We start from the raw sequence: 25,668 nt of genomic DNA, 5'->3' as shown, positions 1-25,668 counted from the left end.
ACTCTTGTTTGAATTTTGGAGGTGAATTCAGTCAAATGATTTCACCAAGTGCTAGAACTGTTGTTTGAAATTTGTTCTTAATTAAGATTATTTATGTAACCTAATTTATTTGTATTCAAAATAAATCATGAGATTTCATAAAGAAAGCAATGTTTTTCATTATCTCTTGGAGATGGTTTCTTCGTAAAGGGCAGGGTGTATAGGTCAAGCAATCTAGACCTTTCCTTCCCTGTACCATAGCGTCTTCCACTGCAGTTGCGTTTATCATACTTGATATTATTTTGTTGCTGGAAATAAAGATAAAAAGCTGCAAGTAAAACTTTTAGTCTTTGGGCCAGTAAACAGGCAGTGGAATTTCTAACCATGATTTGGTGATGGTGAAATAGAGATGTGACGTGTGGTCGGGAACCAATAAAATTTCTCTTTCCCATGGATGTCACAAAAGGCGACTAAGGGATAGGCTTATAAACTTGGTAATTTGCTTTTAGGCGATGGGCTAGCAACTTGTCACTATTTGAATCTCGATTCTATCATCAAGTCTGAACGCTGCCAGAAAGCTGGCCTGGAACGTGGCCTATCAGTCTATTCAAGACTATTGGCTCTGTCTGTTCCACTAAATTATTATTTTGAAATGCTAAAGATATATATTTTTTGGCTCTTATGACTAAATCGACGATCGAACCAAATGTGAGACTAAATTCAGGAACAACGAAATTAAGAAATAATAAATATATACGGAACAAATTACACAAAGAAATTAAATTTATAGTAGCATTACCTCGTGATTTGATCCCACATTTTAATAAATTCGACGTATTGCCCGCTCTGGCCGCTCCAGCAGGCTATTCTCAGGGCGCAACTCTGGAAGCTTTTGTTCTCCACAACTTCATTGACGAACTCCAACAGCACATCAGCTTCAAATCCAGCAGTGTTGAGTACTGAAAACGAGAAATTATGAGAAAGTTAAAATGAACATCTCGTAGTAAACATTATGCAAACAGGTTTAGATCATTGCAGCGGTCTATCCAACTAGTTCAATTGAGTTCCACCATGGGACTGGTGAGATAGCTCGCTGAGCAGATGGTAAGACGGAAGTAAAGCTTTAGACGCTAACGTCGCAAAAGTAAACCGACGGTGTTGACCGAGAATTTGGTGCCAATCTTAGTTTTTTTTTGCAATGGTACGTTTCAATAATGTTATAAAAAAAATAGTTACGGCTATATGCCTTGCGGGGAAGACAGATCCAACAATCTTGAAAAGACTGAAAGGCCCCTTTCAGCTGTATGGCTATATGATGGAATTTGGATTCAAATAGTGACAGGTTGGTAGCCCATCGCCTAAAAGAGGAGTCCAAAGTTTATAAGCCCTTAGTTGCCTTTTACGACATCCATGGGAAAGATATGGAGTGGGAGGATTTTTGTCTTAAGTGCGGGAAACCACACGACAATTCAATGGAATTATTAAATTACTCAAATAAATCTGATAAATATAAGAGATGAAGTGTACAATGCGCAGTATACTCTGTTTTTAATTAATAAGTGGATACTATAGGTCTTGTGTTTATAATTAAGTAGATACCAAGGCAGGCACCCCCTGTGACTTCACTGCTATGTTTGGTTACCAAAAACAATAAAATAAAAAAGTATGTAACACTGATGTCAATCTGCCAACTTTACTTGAACTGCAAATAAAAGAAAAAGACATTCCGTTTATAAATATGACAACATATTGAAATGACAGTTGATTAAAAGGCCATGGCGAAACACTAAATTTGGGGTTACAAAATAAAATTTTCAGTGCCTTCAGTTATGAAGATCTACATCTAGAACGGCCTCAGGAATCAACTTAAGCAGTAAGTAGCCTATAATAATTTTCAACGAAAGATGAAATTCTCGAGAAGTTGTAAATTAGTTCTGGAGGCTCTATCTGTCTTTTATGGATTATGATTTTCGGTTCATTATACCGATCCCCAAATATCATAATTAGTTCATGCAAAGAGAGATGCCAATATACTTTACTGAGAATATGTCATGTTACGGTAAACTATTATAATTAGGTCTTTTTGCGGTTAAGACATAATAAATTTAAATATCCAAACATTTTTTTATATTAAAACTGAAGAAGGGTTGGAAACGATGTTAACAAAGTAATTTTTAATTAACATTTGGTTATAAATAGAATATATATTTAGAATTTCGAACCCCTTTTTTATTTTATTTTATACTTAAATCTAGTGATAAAATTAATAACATTGTGAAGTTATGTTTGACGTATTCTGTGTGTGCCTCATAGAAGATAAAAAAGTGAGTTTTCTGATATAAACTTGGTCTCGGCAGGTCATGGAGCAAATGTACCTGATTGAGATATTCATAGACAAAGTGACGATTTTTACATCCGATGAAGACGCAAAGAGCGGTGCAAATAAGAAACTTATCATTAAAACAAAATTTGGACCTAAAAATCAATTCATTATTAAAGAAGGGCAGCTAGCCTTAAATGAAGAAATGAAGGATGATATCATTGAGTGCGACGAACAGGGAAGAAGAAAATATATAAGAACAATCAGAGTGGGTAAATCTTTCCTGTTCCCATCATACCCAGATACAATTTTGATGATTCTAGCCAAATTTCCATTAGAAATCGAAGTATGGAATGATGATGAAAACGAAGTTGAAATTTTCGTTGGTGTTGGAACAATGATTTGGGATACAAAGTTCTTCCACATGTTAAAGGATACTGCAGACGCAGGTAAAGTTCATGAGCCGCTAAGTATAAAGCAGCTCACTCCACTCACAGCAGAATGCTGTTGTAGACAGGTCGGCGAGATTGCCTTCATCCTCAGAATAAGCGCTCTGGGGGACTCAATAATAACAGAATTCCAACAGCTAATGAAAGATCCAGATGCATTCGTATTTAGAACAAACAGAGCGCCGAGTATGTTCCAGTGTAGAAGAATTGAGGGAGATGATCCCAACTTTTGTATGGTTGGTAGTTTATATGAAACTACGACACTGGAAGACCCAGACGTTATAAATAATGCTCAACAGAAGATAGAAGTATGCACAGAACTACAAAGCTGTGGCATGGGCCAGCCAGGAGCTGACTACAAATGTGAATTCGAACAAAGCAAAAACCCTCCAAAGAAAAAGTATCCTGTTGATAAAATCAGAATGGGCGATATCACAGGTCCATGTGGCAATCCCAACTGTGTACTAGCACACAAGGTCAAAACATATATACGCAATCTTGAATCATATAAGAAAGAGGCAGGCGGTATAACGCAAAACAAAGATCAAACGTCGCGAAAAGTTTGTGGTAGTTGTGTATGTAAAGATGACAAATGGCATCGTGATACATGCCCCGATAATCCGCCAAAATCAACTTGCGGAGGTTGTGGTGGATTGACACCAGCAGATGATACTTGTGAAGATAGGTATAACAAATTACACGGTACAGGTGCGACACCAAAAGGTAGCCCGACACAGTTAACAAAAGATAACACGCGAAAAGGTAGTAAACATCAGATAAATTACGTTATAGACATAACCAGAGAGCCTACTTTTAAGGAATCTAAATATGGCAGGGAATTCATAGCTCAGAATATAGAGGCCACTATTAACATTAATTCAGATTATGAAAGTCAAGTTAACATGAGACAAGAAAATAAGAGCAACTGTGGATGTGGACGAAGCAGGTGTTCTCCTGTAGTTTCACCTGAAAATGAGCCAAAATATAATCTAAATTCAGATTATAGCAGTCCAGTAAATATGAAACAAGAATATAACAACGGCTGTGGTTGTGGAGGAGGAAGATGTGGGAGTTTACCAGCCAAGAAAAAAAGTAGTATTATTAATTATATAACAAAATCATCTAGCATCCCTATATTAAGAGAACCAATGCAAAAATGTTCATCACGTAGTTTACATAAAGATAATGAGAAGTACATTTACAATTTAGAAGCTATTTACAACCGTGACATGAATGTTTATAATTGTACTCAGATGCCTGACGACAAAGACTGCAAATGTAACCCTCCAAAGCCCGCACCGCCATGTAATACTTTTAATTGTGACTGTATCACCGAGGCCGGTAATATTGCATCGCGAAAAGCACATAAGCCTTATTGTCCACTATATAAGCATAAAAGCAATTGTCCTGTTACCCAGAAGGAGAAAGAAGACGAGAAGAAGAAAGTGGATGATGACGAAGATGAAGCAGAACCTCTACCGTACGGCTTGCCACCTATAGAACTTGGACCATGTCCAGTAATGGGACGACCTTGTTCTGTTCCTGATGGATTTGCAAGAATGTACAAGACTGCAGCTTTGCCTCCAGCACCTCCCAGTTACAGCGATGCGGGTAAAGTCTGTTGTTCGAAAGAATATGAAAGAATAAAGAAGGCTATAAAAGAATACCTTAAGACAGAGAAAGACCATGATTTCCGCTGCATTAATAAATTCAATGTAGATACAGAGAGGCGATGTTGTGACAAAGAACAAAGATTAATGGCTTTAACTGGTAGGTCATGCTGTGGCTCTCACAAAATGGCCATTCAAGATAAATTTAAGGACGAACAGAAAAAGTAGAACTGAAGAGCATTGGCATTTTATTTTGTAACCCAAAAATGATCCGCTTATTGAAAAATATTCAAATACAGTTCTAGGAGTAAAAATAGATTTATCAATACATTCATCAAATAAATAGCTGAAAAAAATCTCGTTTTTATTTATTTAAACATTATACATAATACCCATATCATATCTTACAAAGATACCTTACAGACCTTACAGAGCTTACAGTCTCGAAAACATTGAAAGGCTTTTTGACAGGTTGTTAGCCCATCGTCTAAGCCTTCCCTTTATTGACTTTTATAATTAGCATGGAAAGGAAAGCTAGAAAATCATTTAGTCATCTGGGTTGCTGTTAACTTATCCAAAAAGCTGTTCAATGAAATCAAGTTTCAAATAATTTAAAATAATAATTAATCTGCGACGTCTGAACTGGATGTGAATGACTGCTCTATGCTATATTTATAAATTTTATTTCCTTAGAAATTTACTGTGTGAGAAAGAAAAAAAGAAAATGGGTGACGAGGATGATGCTATTGGGAAGAGGAAAAAGAAGAATTCATCAAAATACAATTACAGCTTTGGCGATGTTCATCCAGGTTATCAATTTTGATGTTACAACAGAGATTTTCTGTCATAAAAATATCCCGGCCTTAGGAGTCCCATTACTTATGAGTCCCATTGTATTATCCCGTGGTGGGACAAGTGAGACGATTGTGTTCAGCTAGTTGTCCCAAGGGACAAGTGACACTAACGTAATCGATGATTCTTCCTCGGTCGGTCGGTCCTTGATTTTTGATCAAGTGCCTCAGTAAAAACTCCATCTCATATAGATGTCGTAGTGCAAATTATTTTTTAGACAGATTGATTGGCAGTCGAACGTACAAACTTTAGGGACATCAGTGTAACTAAGTTGGGGTTATTCACCTAAAAATAATTGGCTGTATGCAAAGCAAGATTGGCTTCGAAAACTGCCGTTGCATTCATGATTTGATTAAAATTGACGATGATCATGAGGTGGATTAATGATTTGAATAGCAAATTTATGCTGCAGGCATAGGTATATCAATATTTGGAAATTTTCCAATCATGCTATCCTATTTTATATAAATCGTATTACTTATTTAGTATTTACATATATAAAAATCCATTTAATATTTTCAGGATGTGTCATAGGTCACAAACAATGCCTGTTCATAAAACCAGGCTACCCTGTCCCGGCCGGCATGGGTTGGCTGTGGAACGCTACTGATGTTCCCGGCATGAAGGTTTGTTTAACTTCTTTTAAATTTCTAACTCACTTTTGAAGATAATATTAGGATTCGTAGATTTCTGCTGTCCAAAAAAAATTGACCTACCTGATCCCTCTGAATAAAAGCGTTTTGTCAATACCTACTTTTGTTTTAGCCTCGTCGTGGTTGGCAACCAGGCGTCATAGGCAAAAGTGTAGCATCGAAGATGACTTTTAAATGCGCCCGAGGAGGGCCAGACAAAGACAAAAACAAGAAAAAGAAAAAGAAGGGAAGCAGGCCAGGAGCAGACGTAGGCGGCGGTGATTCTGAACCTGATGAGCCGCTGGAACCCAAGCCAGCTCTTAAAGTTCAGAGGAAAGGCGACGTCTTTACCATTCAGGTAGGTACGGTTTATGAGAAGTTCTTTAAGTGTGACTAGGTCAAAAACAGCTGGGTTACGTTCTTCTGAACAAAACAGAAGATAGCCTATCGACAATAATGCTAGACGTAAATTGTAGCGAAGGGAAAACTAGCTTTGTTAAACTTCAGTTTTTTTTTCTTATAGTATAAGTAAAATTTTTTTTACTTCAGGTAAATCCACTGAAAGATCTGACGGAAATATTGCCTAACGAGGATCCTTACGTTAACTGCGATCCAATGGTTTTTAAGATAATAAAAAAGAGAAGTCCAGAGGAGCAAGCAAAGGTCGAAGCCCGCAAAATGGTTAAACTAAAGAAACAAAGAGACGCTGAGATCAGGAAAGCTTTAGCTGAAGCAGTTGAAGACATCTGTAAATGTGCCTATATGGATGTATTTTGTAATGATCTAACGGCTATAGATAAAGTGATAGACAGCTGCCCAGCGTTCAAAGAGCCCGATTGTATTTGTCAAGAGGAATCGCTTAGTTCTTTATCTAGTAATGCCACTTGGGATATAGAATATACTCCACCATTTGGTTGCTTTGATTTAGCGCCAAGAAAGAGGAAAAATTTCATTCATGTTGAAACCCAGTACATACCGGCTGATGCTGGGATCGTAGATCCACCTAAAGCACCTTGCAGAAGGTCATGCACGTCACTCAGACATAAAAAGAAGACGTCTAAGAAAAGCACTTGCTGTGGCCCATGTTTCTGATCATGAAAAGTAATCTGTTGTTCCTTGTTAAAGTTATATGAAAATTATATTGTTAGACAGAGAACACCTTTTTTATTAATTGTTGCCAGATGCAATGCTCTTGACATTGGACTTATCAAATATTTAAATGAATAGTGAATAAATAATTATAATTATTTCTATAGTTTCAGTCATCATCATATATAAATAATCAGCAGAAATGAACTACAATAGAACCATTCTAATGCAAAGAGTCAGTTTAAATTTAAATAAAAATAATACAAAATAATCGAGTTTCAGTACTTACGTTTGGAGTATCTTTGCTCAGGATATTGGTAAGCAAATTTCTTAAGAATTAATGGTATGATGATCGTTGTCCCAAGAACTATAGCACCACCCAAAGCTAAGGCACCAGGATTTATGTTTACTGGCGGTAGACCCTAAAATTACAAATAATGAGAATATACATAACGAGAATACAATATAAATATATTGAACCGTATATTCTAGACTTTGAGTTATACAAACTTACTAATGATGAAAGCCCCAATCCGTCGTCCATGGTCTTTTTCACAGGAATGGTCAAAAATGGTATAGAAAATTCCATACTGACCTAAGAAACAAAACAAGTTTCAGTCATAGACAAGTTTTGGATATGCTCGTAAAGTTAAACAATATTTATAAAAAAAAATATAATTTCTTCAATAAATTTCAGCTGCTGATAAACATGATTGTTTATCTTCAGTGCACCCAAAACAACAGTGAAACCGACCGGTATAAATATAATAAAAAACATACCACAATATCATGGTCCAAAGTGTTAAAAGTAAACAATCTTGCTCTCCTTTTGCCACTATTCCTATATTCACATACCACAGAAACACACACGAAGGAAACTAACAACAATTTAGCGAACATTTTGAAAAAAAAAAACACTTTTATAGCATTGTTTCACAGTAAACCTTTTGATAAATTGTAGCTAATAAGGAGTGATCTGTGGCAAAACGAATCACAGTTTGGCGCCATTTTTATGCTGCATTTGAAGAAATATAGGAAACGTGATTTTTTCCGCGCATTGTTTCTTACAATGGAGTGGAATGTGTAAGGTGTGAATGATTTGCGCTTTGCTTGATGTTTCTGATTTGGGACTTATGAATATATAGACATGACAATAGGCAAATTTCAGCCGTTTATAATACCACTTTTTGGGACCATTTTATCTCAAAGTAATCCTATATGTGGCACACGTCTTATAAATGTCACTAACGAGATCGTCTTAGTTGTCCACCATGGGACTTAATGGGACAGGCAGGAATTCAACGTTTAAGTATAATTTAAGTAAGCTACTGATTGTGCTTGTACCATCGAACTTACTGAGTGTAGAAGACTAATTCTTCATCTTCCGAAAACTGTGGCAACCCTATCAAGTAAGGCTGAATTTTGTAAATTGTTTTGTTATTTTGTAAAAATGTTTAACCATATTCTATAAAGTTTCATTTCCACGGAAAATGCTTTTTCGATCCGCTTCTGAAATTTTATTTGGTCTGTGGAATAAAGTTTATTTCATAATGATGGCAAGCGCCAATTTGTTACGTTTTCACGGCAGCTGCTTCTGTTGATGACTTTACCTAGCGATTCTCAAACACGTAAGAGGTAACGGTTTATTGTTCTTATATATCTTTGATGAATGCATATGATTTCTGCTCCGAAGTCCAGATGACTGGCAACACATGGTCCTATTGCGTCCTCTCTAAGGGCTCAGGGTACTTCTGTGACCGCTTCATCAACTCACCTGAGCTTATTGACCTAGGTGATTCAAACAGAAAATAATAGAGAGAAAAGAGTTTTTTGAAAGAAGTTTTAATGCACCAGGTGTTTTAAGTTTACTAATTTAGTTCACTAAAGCGATGTGTATTCCACTTATTCACCAGACGGCCCCTGTGGCGCAGCGGTAATACGCTTGTCTGTGACACCGGGTGTCCCGGGTTCGAATCCTGGCCAGGGCATGATGAGAAAAGAACTTTTTCTAATTGGCCTGGGTCTTGGATGTTTATCTATATAAGTATTTATTATATTATTATAAAATATAGTATCGTTGAGTTAGTATCTCGTAACACAAGTCTCGAACTTACTTCGAGGCTAACTCAATCTGTGTAAATTGTCCCGTATATATTTATTTATATATTTATATTTATTAACTTTTAGGCGATGGGCTAGCAACCTGCCGCTATTTGAATCTCAATTCCATTATAAAGCCATACACCCGAACGTAGCTTTTGAATCTTTGAAAGACTGTTGGCTCTGTCTACCCTGCAAGGGATATAGACGTGACTAAATGTATATGTAAAGTATGCATAAGATGTGTGGTTGCAGATGCTGTTATGTCGTAAAATGTCAAAGGCAGAACAAAGCATAATTACACGCTCTGAATATCAACAAATTCATTTGGGACACGCACGAAAGTAAATTCAATGTTGTGCTCTTAACTTCGTGATGAGCTCGACGACGTCTCAATCTAATAAGTAATAACTAGCAGTATATGTACTTGATTACAAGGCTTTATAAGGTAGCTAGTATAAGTAAGCCTTGTACTGTACAATGACTACTTAGACTAAATCTCATTTTTGGACCTTTTTGCTTAGTATGTGATGTGTGGTTGCCGTTATCAACAGAAAAAGAATAGGACCACTCCATTTTTTCCCACGGATGACGTAAAAGGCGCCTTAGGGTTAGGCTTATAAACATGGGATTCTGCTTTAGGCGATGGGCGATAGCAACCTAACACTATGCGAATCTCAATTCTATCATTATCATTAAGCCAAACTGTTGGGCGTGGCTTATTGGTCTTTTCGAGACTGTTGGCTCTGTCTACCCCGCAAGGGATATAGGCGTGATTATATGTATGTTCATATGTTGTATGTATGTACATTATATGGATGTTTAGGGAATCCTCTCTTAGTGGACCTGTGGCGAAATCTATACGCCACAAGTCATAAAAAAAATAAAAAATAGAATCACCCGACGCTATCAGTCGAAAACAGCGAAAAATCTAATTCGCGCGAGCAAAGATTTCACGGATTGGAGCAATATATACAATCTCCGACACAACATCGTCGGAGGCGCGGTTCCCCAGGCATAACACCTAGCCTGGCGGAAGATCTTCCCTTTGGTGGCGGTCGTGCCGAATCATCGCTCCCAATACAGACCTATTGATCATATAGGTAACAAACCCTCTACATTTGTGCCAAACTTCAAAGTAATTACCTACAGTATACAACTGAATACTATAAGAGTTAGCTATTATTTTAAGAAGAAGAATTGGATAAAAAGTTGCGTTAATTAAATGAATGTACCTATTAACTTTTTGCGACATTCATACGGAAAAGAAATATAAAGTGGTCCTATACTAGAGTTCCAGGAACCATACGACACTCATGACATAATAATTGCGTGCAAATGGAACCACTTAGCATTTTTCTATGTAAGTCACTGGTATACTAGCCCAATTATCATGCGCATGCGTTCTTCCCCCTTCGATGTCATCTCCAACCATGACGAAGTAAAAGTGCTCTTACGTAAATCATTTGACAATACTGTTTCCCCATACGATTGTTTTGGACCAAGCTTCGGAACGCCCTGTATATATCATGAATGTTGTGTAGAAGATGCCCAGTGGTATACGAGAATTTCTGAAGATGAGTAACAAAGTGGAGGGAGTTTGTGTCCTATTTTTGTTGGTGTCGGGGTTGGGAGTCAGAGCTGATTATGGAAATGATGGGTAAGGGATATTTTGATATGAATAGAGGGTAAGTAGGCAATTTCATTTGTTTGTTCATTATGTTGGATTGTAATCTACCACCCACCCGACCACGGCAGCAGGATCAGTGAACAAGTCTACTTATAAAGGGATTATGGAAGAAAAAATGGTTATACTACATACACTAGACTCACCATTCAATTCAATTCAAAAATTAAGTGCCCCAATAAGTGTCAGCTAATTATAACAGTCATATCGTTATTTCTCACAAAAAAAAATCAACGGCTTTTGCGAACACGTTAATTTTTACGTTCACTTTTGTCAATCCAATGCCAATCATCGCTTTTACTTAGTCTTAGCGGACCCTGGATTATCTTAAGTGAGGATTTAATTATACAAATACCACCATTATAAATCAGCGGTTGAGTGGAAAATAAAACAGCATGCGGACAATTATCGTATAACCCAAATTAGTTTTGATTTCAGAGGCTTCATGCCTAGCGCTGGGTACAGGACGGAAGACCAGCTAGCTGAGCCCTCGGCCAGGGTGGACAAGACCAGAGAGGAGCCTGAGAGGACGCAGAGGTTTGGGATATCCTCTTTCGGTAGCACAGGAAGTGGTGTTCAGGTTTGTTGAATATCGTATGTTCATGGGTGGATCATTCTCCTGGGGTTTGTACGTTATCAGGTGGAAGACTAGCTCTGGATCCTCAATCAAGGGGAACAAAACCAGACAGGAGTCTGAGGGGTGGAGGACAAGCGTTTGCCTGCTTGCCTCCTCCCTGAATAATGGGTCCGTCCATTAACACGATCTAGCAGATAATTAGTAATTATACGAAGCGACTTCCGTCTAATACTCTCTGTGATGCTTTCTCAAAGGGGTCAAGATGTTTTTGGCACCTTTTTGAGTAAGTTCGCAATCATCACGATGCAATTTCTGTACCAAATTTTGTTTATTTCTAGGGTGGGTATGGTGGATCAGCTCCAGGTCTTTATGGACCAGTGAAGATTGACCTTGGCGGTGTTCTAATTGGTACCATCCTTGGGTTCGGAGCAGTCATCGTGTTGCCCAAAATTATACACGCTCTGTCTTATGGCTACGGCGGGGGGTATGGGAGAAGTGAGTATTTCTATCAATTAATACAAAAATAGTTCCTTTTTAATTGGCAAATCACACTGGCAACCCCAAAATAAGAATCTGACTTAAATTCGCATAGTTTAAATGGACTTGAAGCGAGAGCGATGTTCCGGGCTAAACTCCTGCCGAGAATTGTTGTCGCCAGTCCCCACAGACTCCAGTTCCAGAGTGACTTCTGGGTTGAGACTTTTGCACAGACTTGTGGGTTGGAATGACTTACTTACTCAACTAAACTATTTACCCGAAAGTACCATTTAGAAACCCGGATCCTGTAAAAAGTCAGTTTCACATCCAGGAGCTCACCGGTGTCTAAACTCATGTCTTGTTACTCATTAGCCAATTAATGCTGCGACGCGGAGGTCTATCATTCTTTGTACGCTTTCATATCATTAACTTATGAAATGTGTATAAAATGATTGAACAGTCAAGCCTTTTAATAAACCTCTCTTTTTTTTTAGGCTTGGAAACCGACGTGAGCCAAATATCCAACATGCTGAATAAGCTGGATGAGACTCTAAGCAAGTACAATATAGACTCCTCCGCGTGCATGCAGCGGCTGACCTGCTCCTACGTGCAGCTCGCCAACGAAAACATGATCACAGGGAATGCTACAGATTTTGATGCTCTTCTTTCGTCGATGTCAAGGTGAGAAGATTTTTTATGGGAACTCTTGAGTAGACCTAATGGGAAAACAAATAAGAACTCTTTGGAAAAGAATAGGAAAAATAATGGTAAAATGATAAAAGTACCTAAGTTCCAACTAAATTAAGAGATCATTGTTGGAAAGAGTCGACAGAAAAGAGTATATAGCACTAGCACTGAAGGACGCAATGTCCTGCAGAGAACAAAAGAGCTTGCAGAAGAAGTTCTAAATTATACTTTTTCATGACCTGTTTCAGCAATTCCTTGATTCGACGCATGCTGGACGGAACTACGATTTATGAAGCAATATCTGCAGGAAGATCCATGGATACGGATTGTCAAGTAGTCTATCCCAAATGCAAGCTAGATAAAAAAACTGTCGTCAAAATGCTGACTCAGCTTTTACCTTCTTAATAATAAATTTATTTTGTAATTACTACTCTACTGATGTTCAAAAATTAACTTTAATAAAAATCAATTTAAAAACATTAAATTGTGTTTTTTATAGTCTTTAACTTAGTAGAACTAGCCACAGGTCTCGAAAGGATCGAATGTCAATAATTACACTCCGTCATAGTGCAATTGGGGTAATATAACGCCATTCACTTGCTTGACTTTTACAATCTGCATGGGAAGGCTGGCTGGCTCTCAAATATGTTTTCTTTGCTACCAGCCAAATGATCGTGTAATATAACCTTTACGTAATATTTATATTAACCTCAGTTCTAATAAATTTATTTAATTAAATATAAAACTTAGTGATTCCTTTTACCACTTTCCAGAATATTTAATAAAATAGAGAAAATCAAGGGAAAAATTCTACTAATAATAGTAATGTTTTGTTTTTATAACAAGTCATGGCAACACATTCACAAGTGTCTAACTAAATCCTACTACCATTCATTCACAAATTGCTGTCATTATATGTTTCATTCAGCTTTCAATTCAATTTAATTTTTCATGAATTGCGGATAGCATGTAATGGATGTAAGATTATTACATATTTTATGATTAGGCCCTTTTTCAACGCAAAAAATATAAATTTGAATATTGGTATTGCAAGTCATAACTATGGCTAATAATGCGGAGATAACTGGCCCTGTAACTCAAGAAGACATAGAGGCAGCGGAAAAATTGAAAAACGAAGCCAATGATTTTTTTAAAAGTAAGTACATATTTGCATTTAATTGCTAATGAATAAGCGGTTGTGATGTTGTATAATTTATTTACAATATTTGTGTATCGATCGTGACTTTGTTCTATTTGTGTGTTGCTGACATAACCTCAAAATTTTCAGGGCAAAATTACAACAGAGCTATCGAATTGTACACACAAGCCATTGAGAAGAATCCTACAAGTGCGGTTTTTTTCGCGAATAGAAGTATAGCCAATTTACGTCTAGAAAACTTTGGGTATGCGCTGACAGATGCTTCGAAAGCCATAGAATTGGATAGGGCTTACACTAAGGCTTATTACCGCAGAGCAGCCTCTTACATGTCATTAGGAAAGTACAAACTAGCTCTTAAGGATTTTGAATATGTAAGTATAGCTTTTGATGTAATGGTTAAAATACATTGAGGTTTTAAATAAATATTACCATGTGGAATAAAATACTACTATTTATGTCATACAAGAACTAAACAAATGATGACATAAGCACTGTGATTACAAATCCATTTTGGCCGTTATGGTTTCTTTATAGGCTATGGGAGCAAATGTAATTCAAGTATAAATTGTACAAAAGGCTGGCCTTTTCCCTCTGGCTTTAATCCCAGTTACATCCCGGATTGGGTGAGTTATGATTTAACATGAAGCGACTACTGTCTGATCTCTGGATCCTAAGCCGGGTCACCTAATAAATATTGATTTATGTTAAAAGCTGCAGGACAGGATTATGTCTTCTTGAGTAGATGCGTTTGGTCCTATTTTTAAATTGGAAAGCACATGGCATTTAATAATTAAACAGCTTGTATTAAAGAAGACTGTAAGACATTCTAAAGAGGTTCTGCTATTTGGTTTAACTGGAATGAGGCTTTATTATATTTCAGGTAACCAAAGTTAGGCCAAATGACCAGGATGCAAAGATGAAATACAATGAATGCAATAAAATAGTTAAAAAAATTGCCTTTGAAAAAGCCATTTCTGTTGATAAGAAGGAGGTCAACATTGCAGATTCTATCAACTTGGATGCTATGAGTGCGTACACCTAACCTTTATAGAATTAACTTTAAAAAAAGAAATTTTTGTTTATCAGAATATATTTTTCATAACTTTTCTGATTTTAAAAAGCATTTTTTTATTTTTGAATAATGCTTGTTAGCCAGCACTAATGAAGTAGTTACACACTTTAAAATCACATGATACTTACAAGTTACAAAATTTTTCCTCATATTCATACTAGCTCAGAATCTATAAAATAGACTAGTATAACTGAGGTCACTTATCTAGATAACAAATCTTTTTCAAGGAAATTAATCTATTATTTTTTAATTATCTATATGATTGATATAATTGTGTTTGCAATCTGTAAACATTTGGAAGTGAGTTTTGTGTACTATGAGGACAGGTGGAAATTTAGAATGTGTTTAACAAGTTTGTTTTATTGTCTGCAACAAAGACAAAGATGAGTAACTACTGTTAAAATACAAAATAAATATGTAGTGTGATGAATTGAAAGTACACAAATGCTCAAATATGATCATGATTTGATACAGCAATAACTATGGAAATATAAAAATTATGTGAAAAAAATTTTTTGTCTGTCCTCACAATAACAAAATTAAGTGATTCCGATATTAAATTCATATCCAATAGTTGAAAACTATACTTTATTTTACAGCCATTGAGGATGAATACGAAGGTCCGTCGCTGGAAGACGGAAAAGTCACTATGAAATTCGTAACAGAACTCATGGAATATTACAAGCAGCAGAAGAAATTACACAAAAAGTTTGCCTACAAGGTAATTAGTTAAAAAATTTGTATTAAATCTAACCACCGCATACATTAGTACACAGTAGTAGATAGACATAGTCACTGCTTATCCTTCCAGGAAAGAGAGTCAAGATTTAACAAAGTTCCTTTACCTTAACAGCCCATAAAAGTTCACTACTGGACTAAGGCTTCCCCAAAAATGTGGGAAAATATATCCATAGTCGCCTTCTAGGCGGGCAGGTTGGTGACCGCAGTGTCTATTATTTCTGGACTATGTTGTCATATCAGCGTAGGAGGTGCTGCTGCCCACCTCCAGCTTAATCCCTTTGTCGCCTCTTAGGATACCGACGGGAAGATATGGGTTGCCGGCACCACACGGCTGACAAAGTATTGTGGCAATACTATTGTTTTGTATAAGTGTATTGTATAGTTCTAACTAATATATAAGCAAAATTAAGTTTGTTTGTTTCTATCTACTGAATCAATCTTGAAATTTCACGTACTCTCGAAGGACAAATGGTACCCTTTTATCAATACATCCATTATATTTTTTCAGATCCTGATTGATGTGAAAGCATACCTCCAAAAGCAGCCTTCGCTGGTTGACATCAAAGTGCCTGACGATGAAAAGTTTACGGTGTGCGGTGACATACACGGACAGTTCTATGACCTGATGAATGTGTTTAAATTAAACGGGTTACCTTCAGAGAAAAATCCGTACCTGTTCAACGGTGATTTCGTGGACAGAGGATCGTTCAGTGTGGAATGTATTTTCACACTGTTCAGTTTTAAACTGCTGTTTCCAAATCACTTTTATATGTCAAGAGGTATGTTTTTTTCAGTTATTACAAGAATGATGTTCAATCTATACTAATATAAATGTGGAGAGTTTGTTTGTTTGATTGCGCTAATCTCAGGAATTATTGGTGGAACTACTGAATTGAAAAATTCTTTTTGTGTTGAGTAGACCATTTATGGAGGAAGGCTTTAGGCTATATAACATCACGCTGCCACTGAGAGGCGAAGAAATAATGGAGAATGTGAAAAAAATCGGGGAAAATTATTAATAATTCATCCTTGAGGGCTTCAATGATGCCCAAAATAACTGTTTCACGCGGACGAAGTCGCGGGCACGCACAGCTAGTAGTTTATAAAAGTAAATGACATAAAATAGTCTTCTTACCCTGGCGCTGGTCCTTCTGAGGAGGATATAGGGTTTTATGACTGTAATTTATCATTTGGAAAGTCGATTCTCTTCAGTGAGGAATCATCATAGGGTGCATGATCCTCGATTGGGTGTGTAAGGTTTTCACACAAAGCGACTGGTCTGACCTTTTCAACTTTTGAAGGGGAAACTAACCTGTATGGAATCATGAATAAATAAATAAATATATACGGGACAAATTACACAGATCGAGTTAGCCTCGAAGTAAGTTCGAGACTTGTGTTACGAGATACTAACTCAACGATACTATATTTTATAATAAATACTTATATAAATAAACATCCAAAACCCAGGCCAATCAGAAAAAGTTCATTTCTCATCATGATTCGAACCCGGGACCTCCGGTGTCACAGACAAGCGTACTACCGCTGCGCCACACGGGCCGTCGAATCATGGTAACAAAATTTCATCTCATGTATCATTACACAGGTAACCACGAAACCCTGGACATGAACAGGATGTACGGTTTTCGTGGCGAGGTGACCTCAAAGTATACTTCACAAATGGCGGATCTGTTCACCGAGGTGTACAACTGGCTCCCTCTGGCGCATTGCATCAATAACAGAGTGTTGGTGATGCACGGAGGATTATTCTCCAAGGATGACGTCACGCTCGAAGATATCAGGAAGGTTGATAGGAACAAGCAGCCGCCTGAAGATGGTGAGTGTTGTTAATTTCACTAAGGCAGGAATTCTTTGTAGGGTTCTTACATACATACATATGGTCACGTCCTATATATATATATATCCCTTGTGGGGTAGACAGAGCCAATAGTCTTGAAAGACTGATAGGCCACGCTCAGCTGCTTGGCTTAATGATAGAATTGAAATTCAAATAGCGACAGGTTGCTAGCCCATCGCCTAAAATTGATGTTAATGTCACTAAGTAAGGAATTCTTTGTACGCGCCTTTTGTACCTTATTTCAGCTTTCGACTAGCAGTCAGTAACTCCAATCCACATTAACATCATTATTGTTCAATTGGTTTAGTTCTTGATATAAATATTAAAAAATATTTAAAAAAAAATCCTAAAAATCAATTCATAATTTCGCTTGCGTTCGTCCCGGCTTCCTATCCCACAAGAAAGGGCCGATATTGAGTTATGACCACGGTCAGACCACGTCAGGCATTGATCTGCGTGGCCCCGTTGATCACTTTTCCCTAATATTTAACATAACATAACATAACAGTGGGCAGAGACCACATCTTTCCACTTGCCACGATCTCTGCATACTTCCTTCGCTTCATCCACATTCATAACTCTCTTCATGCAATAATATTTATTAAGCGTTTTTAATAATCCAATGTAAATCGACGTCCGATGAAAATGCTGCAGTGTAGTTTGTTCCGCCGCTTCTTCTACCCACGCGCTTTGGGAGCGGTAGTAGTTATAATTAGATTTAAGTTATGTGACGTCAATAAGTCTGCCGTGGTATAACTAAAATGCCGTTATCTGACATCAGGATTTTCACCTTTTTACCAGTAAAATAAGAAAAATAAATCTCTTTCGATCTGTATATACGACTTTTTGGTACCTTTAAGTCATAAATAGGCGTTCTCATTTGATGAATGGCATCAGTTTAAATATTTACCGTATTTTTGACGTTTTATTTAAAACAAGGATTTGGCAGATAACAGCATTTTAGTTATACCAGCAGCAGAAGTGATACCTTGTATCCAATTTTGATAATAAATCTATTCTAATATCTCAGGTATATTGTTACTTAATTGCAAAATTATTGTAGTGACAACTGTGTTTATTTAAAAATTTAACATTCTGTTTGAATGCGTTACTTGTTCACTATTATTTTGTATTACATTACATTAAGGGTCATTGTAAGTGAATTTAATTACTTTGTGAGTCTGTGAATAAAGATCTTTAAACCTAATTAATAAAATAATTTTTGTATTGGTGCCGTGTGGTTCCCGGCACCAATACAAAAAAGAATAGGACCACTCCATCTCTTTCCCACGGACGTCGTAAAAGGCGACTAAGGGATAGGCTCATAAACTTGGGGTTCCTCTTTTAGGCGATGGGCTAGCAACCTGTCACTATTTGAATCCCAATTTTATCATTAAGCCAAATAGCTGAACGTGGCCATTCAGTCTTTTCAAGCCTGTTGGCTCTGTCTACCCCGCAAGGGATATAGACGTGACCATATGTATGTATCCTACTACTATTATAAAGGCGAAAGTTTGTATGGATGTATGGATGTTTGTTACTCTTTCACGCAAAAACTACTGAACCAATTACCATGAAATTTGGTATGTAGGTAGCTGAAGACCCAGAATAACACATAGGCTACTTTTTATCCCAGAGTTCCCGCGGGATTGATAGGGTTTCCATGCGGACGAAGTCGCGGGCGGCCTCTAGTGTATGTATGTAATTTCCCAGGTATAATGTGCGAGCTGCTGTGGTCGGACCCGCAGCCGATGGGCGGGCGGGCGCCGTCGAAGCGCGGCGTGGGCTGCCAGTTCGGCCCCGACGTGACCGCCAACTTCTTGACCCGCAACGGCCTGGATTACATCATCAGGAGTCACGAGGTCAAGAACGACGGCTACGAGATAGCCCACGACGGGAAATGCATCACTGTTTTCTCAGCTCCTAATTACTGGTGTGTATGATTGTTGGATAGTTTTTTTGTCAGAATAATGTCTATATACATACATACATATTAATCTCAATTCTATCATTAAGCCAAACAGCTGAACGTGGCCTATCAGTCTCTCAAGACTACTGGCTCTGTCTACCCCGCAAGGGATAAAGACGTGATTATAAATAAATAATAAATAAATATATACGGGACAAATTACACAGATTGAGTTAGCCTCGAAATAAGTTCGAGACTTGTGTAACAAGATACTAACTCAACGATACTTTATAATAAATACCTATATAGATAAACATCCAAGACCCAGGCCAATCAGAAAAGGTTCTTTTCTCATCATGCCCTGGCCGGGATTCAAAACCGGAACCTCCGGTGTTATAGAAAAGCGTACTACCGCTGTGCCACAGACGCCGTTATATATTATATGTATTTAATTAACTATGAACTGAGGAAATCTCATTATGTAAAACTTTTTATCTTTCAGTGATACAATGGGTAACCTTGGTGCTTTTATCACGATGAATGGCAAAGACTTGAAACCTAACTTCACTACATACGAGGCTGTGGTACGTATCTTGTTCCTCTTCTTGTGTTAGTCCCGTAGTTATATCTTCATCTCTTTCACGTCCGGTGTAAATGCTGCAGTGTAGTTTGTTCCGCCGCTTTTTGACATGCGCTTATGGAAGCGGTAGTAAATATAATTACGACTTGTGTTCACGTCAATATGTGATACCTTGTTCCAATTTTGAAAATAAATCTGTTCTATTCACGATTCTGGATTGGGTTAGTCAGGTTTTTACACGAATCGACTCCTGTCTGACTTACGCTAACTTTGCAGGAAAACCTAACCTATAATGGATCATGGTAAAAGCTGCATCAGATGAATAACACTAGTGCCTATTCCTTTTGTCGCCTTTACGGCATTCATGGTAAATAGATGGAGAATATAAGACCGAATATAAACTACACGGCACTGATTAATATATACTTATATTTTTCACAATTGAAGAAATTGTTAGTTATTATTATTTACTAGCTGTGCTCTCGACTTCGTCCGCGTGTAAATGTTATTTTGGGCATCATTGAAGCCCTCAGGGATGAATAATTTTCCCTGTTTTTTTCACACTTGTTATATACCTACCCCAAAGCCTTCCTCGATAAATGGTCTATTCAACACAAAAAGAATTTTTCAATTTAGTAGTTCCACCAGTAATTCCTGAGATACGCGCGTTCAAACAAACAAACTCTTCTGCTTAATAATATTAGTATAGCTTAATATTTTTAATTTTATCATCATTTTTTTTACAGCCACATCCAGACGTGAAGCCGATGGCGTACGCTCACTCATTCTTCAACCTTCTTTGTCAGTAACGAGACTGTTCTGTGACACAAATGTACGCTCCTCAATTATATACAATCACATATCACAAACCACGTAATTCAAACTAGTTAAGTTCATCTATTTCTTGAAGACTACAACTGTAGTTTGAATTTAAATGAGTTTTATTAATATACTTAATCTGGTGATATTAATACATGTGAACCTTTCTCTTTAGTCATTCTATTAAATAAGAAACTGCATCAAATTTACAAAAACTGTTGCAAGTTTTTGTTCTATATAGACGACACATGGATACATTTCGTCTACGATATGCCTTTTTGCGGCATATCATTTAAATATGAATTGACTACAAGGAAATCCAAATCAACTTTTAACTAGTTTTCTTAAATTAGTTAATTTGTTACATATCAGACGTAATTTCTTCTAAATTTCTGCGTTCTACCGCAATTAAAAAAAATCCAAACCAGTCACAAATGAGACTGTTTACGTACCTATATAATATTTGACCAAAAAAAAGAACCCTTATACAAAATCAAATAAGGAAACTTTATTATCCAATGATAAAATTATATTAAAGTCTTTGTTTATCAAATTAATGATAATTAAATAATTTTTCAATTCGAACCAGTAGTTCCTGAGATAGCGCGTTCAAACAAACAAAATTTTCAGCTTTATAATATTAGTATACATATTGGTTTAATCGCGCCATAATTAAAAAGCGGGTGGGTATATGTGATTGCGAATGTGTAATTGTGGAGGTAATATTTTAACCTAAACGCCTTCTATCCATCGGATATACTTCTAAGACAATATGAAATGCAATATGTATTTTGGAGGTCAAAAGTTTTTGTGGGAGACGAGTAATAACAATTTTTGTAACGATATTATCATCTATAGAACTACACTAACATAATAACATGCAAACTTTTACATGATTTCTTTTGAAATTTCACATTTACAGCTCAACCATAGACAAGGACATTGGTTCTACGAATTTTATATAATAACTTTATACACACGTAAAATGGAGCCCCTTTCCCGGAGGGGTAGGCAAAGAGTATATGTTTCCAGTTGCCACGATCCCTGCATACTTCTTTCGATTCATCCACATTAATAACTCTCTTCATGCGAGCTTGGCTTGGTTTAAGATACAACCTGATCTTTGGTTAAGTTATTGTCGATTTCATCAAGGTACATTCTTCTAGGCCTTACAACTGCATAACTCAATTACACCAATTAAAAAATGATTTACCAAAGTTTTCTTGTACTATGGATGAAATTTGAAAGTCTATGTTCATATGAACATAGAGTTAAGTACGTTCAAATATCACATTAAATTTGTATGTAACAAATTATCTAAATTCGTAGAACAAATATATTATAAATATATTATAAATGTTCTTGTCAAGTCTTGCAAGGTTGTCAATATTTTACATGTTACCCTGTAAGGAATAAAAGATAGCTGCATTGCAAATAAATTAAAATACTTTTAGCTCCATCATACATAAAGCTTTATAAGCAATGGATTTGCGACTGCTATTTCTGTAAAATTAGATGAATAAGTCTCTAGCCATAATATGGACAAATCTTCGGTGACATTATAAGATTGGCATTTAGCGTATTTATTTTGTCATAGTAAAGTGCTATTTGTAAAATGCATGACCAAATCATGATAATTTTATTATTTACATACATACATATAATTACATTTATATATCTTGCCGAGTAGACAAAGGCTAACAGTCTTAAAAATACTGAAAAGCCATTTTTAGCTGAATGGCTCAAAGATGGAATTGAGATTCAAATACTGATAGGTTAACCTGGCCTACAAAATAATACCAGGTTAATAGCCTTTCCTTTAGTTAATTTTTACAACATCCATGGGTTAGTGATATATTTATAGATATTTATAAATAATCATACAATAAAACCACAGGATAGCTTGGACACGAATGACATGTATTTTTAAGATGCGCGCGCATGGGACGCCGCGCCACAGATAAACAAGAACATAACAAGAAAGAGTTTGTATAACATTTCAAACTTCTTTGAACATATATATCATTCCTCCACACTTATTTTGAGAACCTGTTGAAAATTATGTACATTAATCATAATACTTATTAAATACATTTAAACTAAAAATAACAACTTGTTAAATTAGAAGATATTAATTACAAATACTTTCTGTAATCAACCCGTGGAACATTTCGTCTAGGGCGAGTGAGAGATTCCGGCGGATCTACCACCGTTGCATCGCTACTGACGCCCTGCACTTGCTCAGAACTATGCTCGGCTGAAGAGTCATTTTGAATTTCAACGATTCTCTCACTTTCCTCCTCCTCACAATCTCTGCCAACTTCCCTGTCTCTATTATTTGTTACATGCTGAGGTTGTGAACTCATTTGAGTTTCATCACTTAGACTTATCGCAGCCGGTTCTTGGGAAGAGACAGCAGTAACAGGATTCGATAAAGAAACATCATCAAGTAGATGGCCATCAGCTACTTCATTCTCACCGCCGGTATAATTAAGCAGTTGATCAACATGCCTGATACAATATTCATCTAAACTATCTATAAAAATTTTGTACATTTTGTTACCTACTTTCTCTTTAATTATTCCTAGTTGCCAAGTTTCCATCCGCGCACTATACCATCGGCACCACACCTTGTCTCCTATACAAAACGATCGCCTACCCGGCACATGCACTGAGCTGTGCTCTCTTTCCGATGGCAAAATAAGGTCGAGACGAGTGCGAAGTTTACGACCAAACATTAACTTGGCTGGCGTTTCTCCGGTGGTACAATGCACGGCATTTCTATAATTGAATAAATATCCTAAAAGATGTTCCTGAATTTCGCACAGACTTAAATTTTCTTTAAGTATACATTTTAACATCTTTTTACATGTTCTGACAGAGTTTTCGGCTTGTCCGTTACTAGGAGGGTGGTAAATAGGTGACGTCATATATTTGATACCATTTGCTGAGCAAAATAACCTAAATTCGAGAGAATTTATTTTCGTGTCGTTGTCAGATACTAAGACGTCTGGAATACCAAAAGTAGCAAATAATACTTTAAGCTTAGTAATTAAAGCGGTCGTTGAAGTTCCATTGTGCATATACAAACACTCCAACCATTTGCTATGTGAATCCACAACCACCAAGTATACCCTTTGCCCTATAGTCATATAGTCGATGTGTATGCGCTGCCACGGGCGGGCGGCGGCGGGCCAGGGCGCGGGCGGGTCTCGCGGCGGGGCCCCGCGCGCCGCCACGCACGCCGCACACGCGCCCACCCAGCGCTCGATGTCGCCGTCGATGCCCGGCCACCACATTCTACTACGAGCATTACTTTTACTCTTAGTTATACCTAAGTGGGAATCGTGCAATTCCTGTAACATCTTATTTCTAAGCTTTGAAGGTATCACCCCATGCGCGCGCATCTTAAAAATACATGTCATTCGTGTCCAAGCTATCCTGTGGTTTTATTGTATGATTATTTATAAATATCTATAAATATATCATTTGGCGACGAGGATGGGATGCCGCGCCACAGATAAACAAGAACATAACAAGAAAGAGTTTGTATAACATTTCAAACTTCTTTGAACATATATATCAGTTAGTTATGGACTGGGTACATTCTAATTTGCCGGGCACTACACGGCGTCACAAAAGAGGAAAAATAAGAAGTAAGCATATTTAGGTCATATGATAATATGTCTTCCCCAACTTTCTTGTTTTGCGGTTAAAACGAATAAATTCACTATTTGGACCTCTATTCCATCACTAAGCCATACCGCTGTGTGTGGTCTTTCAGTCTTTTAGGACTGTTAATTCTGTATACCTCGTAGAGGCTAAAGACATGATCATATGTATGTATTTGTAGATTGACATGGAAAATTTATGCATAATCAACGTTCGAGAATAATCCCCCTGATGGATGATAGACAATTAAGAGCATAATAAAAGCTAAATATCTTATCATGTGATCGAAGATTAGATTGGAAACGATGATTCGGCGTTAGCTTAATATGGATAAGATTCATTAATAGCTGAAGACTCAATAAAGCAATATCAATTATAATAAAACACTCTTAATACAATGTAATTAATTATAATAACATTATAAAAGTTAATGTTAGCATTTAGCCTTATCCATGAAAATTTAACGCCGAAGAAAGGAATACACTATGCATTTTTTGATATGTGAAAAATGTCTGTATCTGGCCTTAGTGTGAACGCATCTATAGCTAAATAGGCCATTATAATAATTACGTTACGTATGTAATGAAATAATTAGTTTTATTTTGTTGTAGAACAAATTTTATTTCGTCACTACATCACTAGATGTCAAAGATTTTTTTTTTAATAATATTATTATGTATATTTACACGATGTTTTATTTATACCGAACAAGATACGCATTTATCAGTATGTATAATTTACAAGTTACCACAATTTTAATCTGATGCATTTAGTGAATGAACAGATGATCGGAACGGTTTGTTTAATATTTTAGATATTTGTTAGGGATGTTTTATGGATAGCTTAGAACGATACAGACTTGATTTTTCGTGAAAGTTTTGGTCTGGCTTTAATCCCGAACAAATTCTGTTACTAGTTAATTTACATATAGTTTTGCTTTACGGTTGAAGGCGTTATTCTTCATGTAAATAATTACCAATACCGGTGTACCAAAAGAGTTGTGAAAACGCAAAGAATTACTGAAAAATCTGTGCTTGGTTGGCCATTATTTTTATTAATAATGTTCTGAACGATACACAGTACGATTAAATTCTTAGAAAAATGACATTAAGAAAAGAACTACAGAAATCTGAGTAATGTATAACAATTTCAACTGTAAAAGTTTATATCATTTAGCGTTGTTGCGTTATTTGTAATGAAAATGCATCCATCTTGAGATAATATACATAATATTTACCTTTCTAAAACTGTTCAGCTATATTTACGTCTCAGTATATACTTTTAAAGCGAATAGTTTTAAAAGATACGTGATTTCAATTATGTCAAATTCCTACTTAAATACCGAATTAGTATAGATTTATCGATATATAATTATACTCTTTAATTGTAAACTTTGTTT

The 25,668-nt window shown here is 36.5% G+C and overlaps 5 protein-coding genes across 8 annotated transcripts; 4 read left to right on the top strand and 1 right to left on the bottom strand.

Annotated features, from left to right (window-relative positions):
• Positions 1-26: 26 nt before the first annotated feature.
• Positions 27-7,831, bottom strand: LOC132902805 (uncharacterized). The gene is made up of 5 exons (XM_060949226.1): positions 7,712-7,831; positions 7,446-7,526; positions 7,221-7,353; positions 779-938; positions 27-287 (listed from the first exon to the last, which is right to left on the bottom strand). Exons 1-5 carry the CDS (start codon positions 7,829-7,831, stop codon positions 116-118), a joined length of 666 nt encoding a protein of 221 aa, XP_060805209.1. The 3' UTR covers positions 27-115.
• Positions 1,828-4,623, top strand: LOC106136153 (uncharacterized). The gene is made up of 2 exons (XM_013336613.2): positions 1,828-1,852; positions 2,337-4,623. The coding sequence occupies exon 2, from the start codon at positions 2,340-2,342 to the stop codon at positions 4,584-4,586; it is 2,247 nt and encodes a 748-aa protein (XP_013192067.2). The 5' UTR covers positions 1,828-1,852; positions 2,337-2,339; the 3' UTR covers positions 4,587-4,623.
• On the top strand, positions 5,083-6,941 carry LOC106136154 (uncharacterized). Its single transcript, XM_013336614.2, has 4 exons — positions 5,083-5,167; positions 5,733-5,836; positions 5,976-6,200; positions 6,392-6,941. Exons 1-4 carry the CDS (start codon positions 5,083-5,085, stop codon positions 6,932-6,934), a joined length of 957 nt encoding a protein of 318 aa, XP_013192068.1. The 3' UTR covers positions 6,935-6,941.
• Positions 7,832-10,261: 2,430 nt separating the features above from the next.
• On the top strand, positions 10,262-12,965 carry LOC106136229 (uncharacterized). Of its 4 annotated transcripts, none has more exons than XM_013336711.2 (5): positions 10,262-10,394; positions 11,157-11,298; positions 11,634-11,790; positions 12,267-12,453; positions 12,708-12,965. In XM_013336711.2, exons 2-5 carry the CDS (start codon positions 11,164-11,166, stop codon positions 12,862-12,864), a joined length of 636 nt encoding a protein of 211 aa, XP_013192165.1. In that variant the 5' UTR covers positions 10,262-10,394; positions 11,157-11,163; the 3' UTR covers positions 12,865-12,965. The 4 variants fall into 4 exon arrangements, with proteins under 4 accessions (XP_013192165.1, XP_060805264.1, XP_013192159.1 ...); XM_060949281.1 differs by having other exon boundaries at positions 11,145-11,298; XM_013336705.2 differs by having other exon boundaries at positions 10,262-10,691; positions 11,145-11,298.
• Positions 12,966-13,347: 382 nt separating this feature from the next.
• Positions 13,348-24,929, top strand: LOC106136221 (serine/threonine-protein phosphatase 5). The gene is made up of 9 exons (XM_060949050.1): positions 13,348-13,615; positions 13,748-13,989; positions 14,499-14,646; positions 15,290-15,411; positions 15,940-16,210; positions 17,038-17,268; positions 19,003-19,222; positions 19,701-19,782; positions 20,525-24,929. Exons 1-9 carry the CDS (start codon positions 13,522-13,524, stop codon positions 20,585-20,587), a joined length of 1,473 nt encoding a protein of 490 aa, XP_060805033.1. The 5' UTR covers positions 13,348-13,521; the 3' UTR covers positions 20,588-24,929.
• Positions 24,930-25,668: the final 739 nt, after the last annotated feature.

This window comes from Amyelois transitella, chromosome 18, assembly GCF_032362555.1.
Source record: "Amyelois transitella isolate CPQ chromosome 18, ilAmyTran1.1, whole genome shotgun sequence".
Taxonomy (NCBI): domain Eukaryota; kingdom Metazoa; phylum Arthropoda; class Insecta; order Lepidoptera; family Pyralidae; genus Amyelois; species Amyelois transitella.
This window is presented reverse-complemented; position numbering and strand designations above follow the sequence as displayed.

Excerpts from the sequence above, each read along its gene's own strand:
- LOC106136153 (XM_013336613.2), top strand. The coding sequence starts at position 2,340 with ATGGAGCAAATGTACCTGATTGAGATATTCATAGACAAAGTGACGATT.
- LOC106136221 (XM_060949050.1), top strand. The coding sequence starts at position 13,522 with ATGGCTAATAATGCGGAGATAACTGGCCCTGTAACTCAAGAAGACATA. Across the intron at positions 14,647-15,289 it reads TATCAACTTGGATGCTATGA|CCATTGAGGATGAATACGAA; the intron begins GTGCGTACACCT and ends TTTATTTTACAG. Across the intron at positions 17,269-19,002 it reads CAAGCAGCCGCCTGAAGATG|GTATAATGTGCGAGCTGCTG; the intron begins GTGAGTGTTGTT and ends GTAATTTCCCAG.
- LOC106136154 (XM_013336614.2), top strand. The coding sequence starts at position 5,083 with ATGGGTGACGAGGATGATGCTATTGGGAAGAGGAAAAAGAAGAATTCA. Across the intron at positions 5,837-5,975 it reads CTGATGTTCCCGGCATGAAG|CCTCGTCGTGGTTGGCAACC; the intron begins GTTTGTTTAACT and ends CTTTTGTTTTAG. Across the intron at positions 6,201-6,391 it reads GCGACGTCTTTACCATTCAG|GTAAATCCACTGAAAGATCT; the intron begins GTAGGTACGGTT and ends TTTTTACTTCAG.
- LOC106136229 (XM_013336705.2), top strand. The coding sequence starts at position 10,579 with ATGCCCAGTGGTATACGAGAATTTCTGAAGATGAGTAACAAAGTGGAG. Across the intron at positions 11,299-11,633 it reads GCACAGGAAGTGGTGTTCAG|GGTGGGTATGGTGGATCAGC; the intron begins GTTTGTTGAATA and ends GTTTATTTCTAG. Across the intron at positions 11,791-12,266 it reads CGGCGGGGGGTATGGGAGAA|GCTTGGAAACCGACGTGAGC; the intron begins GTGAGTATTTCT and ends CTTTTTTTTTAG.
- LOC132902805 (XM_060949226.1), bottom strand. The coding sequence starts at position 7,831 with ATGTTCGCTAAATTGTTGTTAGTTTCCTTCGTGTGTGTTTCTGTGGTA. Across the intron at positions 7,354-7,445 it reads GATTGGGGCTTTCATCATTA|GGTCTACCGCCAGTAAACAT; the intron begins GTAAGTTTGTAT and ends TTGTAATTTTAG. Across the intron at positions 939-7,220 it reads TGAGCAAAGATACTCCAAAC|TACTCAACACTGCTGGATTT; the intron begins GTAAGTACTGAA and ends TCTCGTTTTCAG.